A 2,573-nucleotide genomic window follows, 5' to 3' on the forward strand; every position below is an offset into this window, starting at 1 on the left:
TAACAGAAAAGAAATAAAATATATGTAGTCATTGGACTACATTTTCAAGTGTATGGGTAGGGTAGGGGAGGGTTTACCTGATGGGTATATTCTCCCTCTCTGGTGACCTTTGTCAGCGCGACACAAATAATGTGAAATCCAATATTTTACAGTTGTCACTAAAACAAGAAGTGAGGAGAAATCCTCCAATGTTCTTTTACCAACTGTCTTAGGGGGGGAAATCCACCTTTTTGAATACAGACAGCAAAATGTATATTTGCTATAAATACATTTTAAAACTAATATGCTAACATATTCCATTTTTTCTTTAACATTTTAAGCATTTAGACAAAGCAATATCAACGGTTTTAATCTTATACAGATACCGAGGAAGAAGTATTTGTTGCCTTTCTTTCTCCACTGACTCTTCTGGACTTCACCCATTATTACATTTTGCCCTTTTTCTAGTTTCAATTTCAACTACATTTTTGAATGCCTATACAATGTGTTGTTTAGTTATTAATTTACAATGGAGGTAATGATTCAATGGGCCAAGGGAGATAAGAAAAGCCCCAAGGCATAGGGTTAGAGTATAACTTTACAACTTCTTTAACCATAAAAAAACTGCTCACACAGGGCTTGGCGAACAAATTGCCTGGATGGACGATTTCTTAAGGGACCGTAATATACAGGGGTACAGGTACTCCTAGAATGAGATCCTAATAGGTTGGACTTGATGGACTAATGTCTTTATTCAACCTCAAATACTATGTAACTATGTAACAATCACCATAGCGACCCAGGCACACAGGGGGGCCCAGCCATGACATTCCTGATGCCCTGCAGGCCGCCTGGGTAGCTTTGGCATCTCAAGCTGCTGGCTGTCACTGACGGCTGTTAAGAGGAATGTGCCACTGTTCAGATCACTGCCAGTAATCGAACCGACGGTGGAGGAAGAGGATGCGGACAGGTAAGGAGTGTGATCAGCCCACCTGAGGGTGACCCTGCAGTGCCCACCATAGAGAGTCTATGGTTGGCTCTGCAGGGTCACCCTCAGGTGGGCTGTGTGGGATCTCAATTGGGCTCTGCAAGGGGTGTAACTAGAGATCAAAGGGGCCCCATAAATTTTTTTCCTATTGGGCCCTGTGATTTCTAGTTATGCCCCTGGTTATACTTTAACATTTGTAATAAATATATTATGAATTATTTGCTGTACAGTATACCAAACATTTTTATGCCATGTGGTTCTTTTCTTGCCCCTCTTCTGCAATCTGCAGATACAATTGTTAGAATTTATATATATTATGGGCTGAACCCCTACATGATATATATACTATGGGCTGAACACAGCCTACATGATACTTGTTAAATGAACACTTTTGGTTGTTGATATTGAAAACACTGATGTGCATATTTATAAAGTAGTGAATGTGACTTTCACTAAACATTTGCTGGTAGTGAATCAATCTCTCACCTACAGTAAATGTTTGGTCAATGTCAGATTGACTACTTTTGTTTTATTTCAATGCTTATTTTAATATACACAAGCACTTTTCATTACCTGATTTCGCTCCTCTCTGTCCAGAGGCTCTGTTACATTAATATCTCCATTCTGATCAATGATAAAGGGGAAGCTTGGGTATTTATCTCTCTGCTGTAATTCATATATGACATTGTCATCATTCCAGCGCACCTATAGGAAAAAGAGCAGATCAATCAAAATTATCATGTTGCATTCTGGAAAATAGCTGTGATGATAACTGTTCTCCTGTCCCCATCACCAGCTCTTCTCTGAATATGTAAAGCTTATTATAGCCCATTGTATGACATCATTATTACCCATGTTTCTAATAACTCTATCTGACAAATATGCAGGCAATTCAGGAAAGCACCAAAGTTTTGAAAATGTGATGTCAAAGAATGAAGGGGCTATGAGACTTTCTCAGAAAGGGTAAACAGAATGAGCATTTAGTCCTGCTGGGCTCTTGGAACTCACAATGTCTGGTTACATTTTCCATTGCGTGGAATATTTTACAAACTGTAAGCTTGAATACCAAAACATTGCTTTAACCCTGGATGTCACCACACTAGTTTTATGACTTGTCACAGGCTGCACCTTACATACGAAATGTCCCGTGTGTCACAGATTTTCATAGTGGCATTTGCAATGCAGGACTTTGACACCTGGTGCTACCTTTATCTATGTGGTAAGGTTTTAAAAAAAGACCAAAGTTCAGGCTGTCCTTGTAATTGAAATATTGTTCTTATAGTATTGATGCAGCTGAACAGAATCCACACTGAGGTATCTACCATTTTATTTTCAGCAAGGAAGGACTTTTTTTTGATTCCTTAATGACAGTGATATATTTTCTCTGGAGACCTACTTATTAAAGCGGGAGGTTTGAATCCACATCTACACTGACTTCTTCTTCTGTCCATTATCTCTTAGGTTGTAAGAAAATATCAGAGTATAACCATTCTGACACTGAACAATTCCTTTTTCTATGGTAACAAAATGCTTCCTCCTTAGATCTTAAAGTAAACCTGTGAAAGGAGAAGGGGGGGGGGGGGGGGGGGGGCGGTCGGCACGTCGC

At 39.4% G+C, this 2,573-nt stretch overlaps 1 protein-coding gene across 1 annotated transcript in view; it reads right to left on the reverse strand.

The window, feature by feature from the left end:
* CDH17 (cadherin 17) overlaps positions 1-2,573 on the reverse strand; it is a 28,833-nt gene that overhangs the window by 16,906 nt on the left and 9,354 nt on the right. The window contains exon 6 of the mRNA XM_018560185.1: positions 1,541-1,672. Coding sequence (XP_018415687.1) covers positions 1,541-1,672 — 132 coding nt within the window. The remainder of the gene's footprint in view (positions 1-1,540; positions 1,673-2,573) is intronic.

This window comes from Nanorana parkeri, unplaced genomic scaffold (genome assembly GCF_000935625.1).
Source record: "Nanorana parkeri isolate BGI_ZX_2015 unplaced genomic scaffold, ASM93562v1 scaffold439, whole genome shotgun sequence".
In the NCBI taxonomy this organism is placed as follows: domain Eukaryota; kingdom Metazoa; phylum Chordata; class Amphibia; order Anura; family Dicroglossidae; genus Nanorana; species Nanorana parkeri.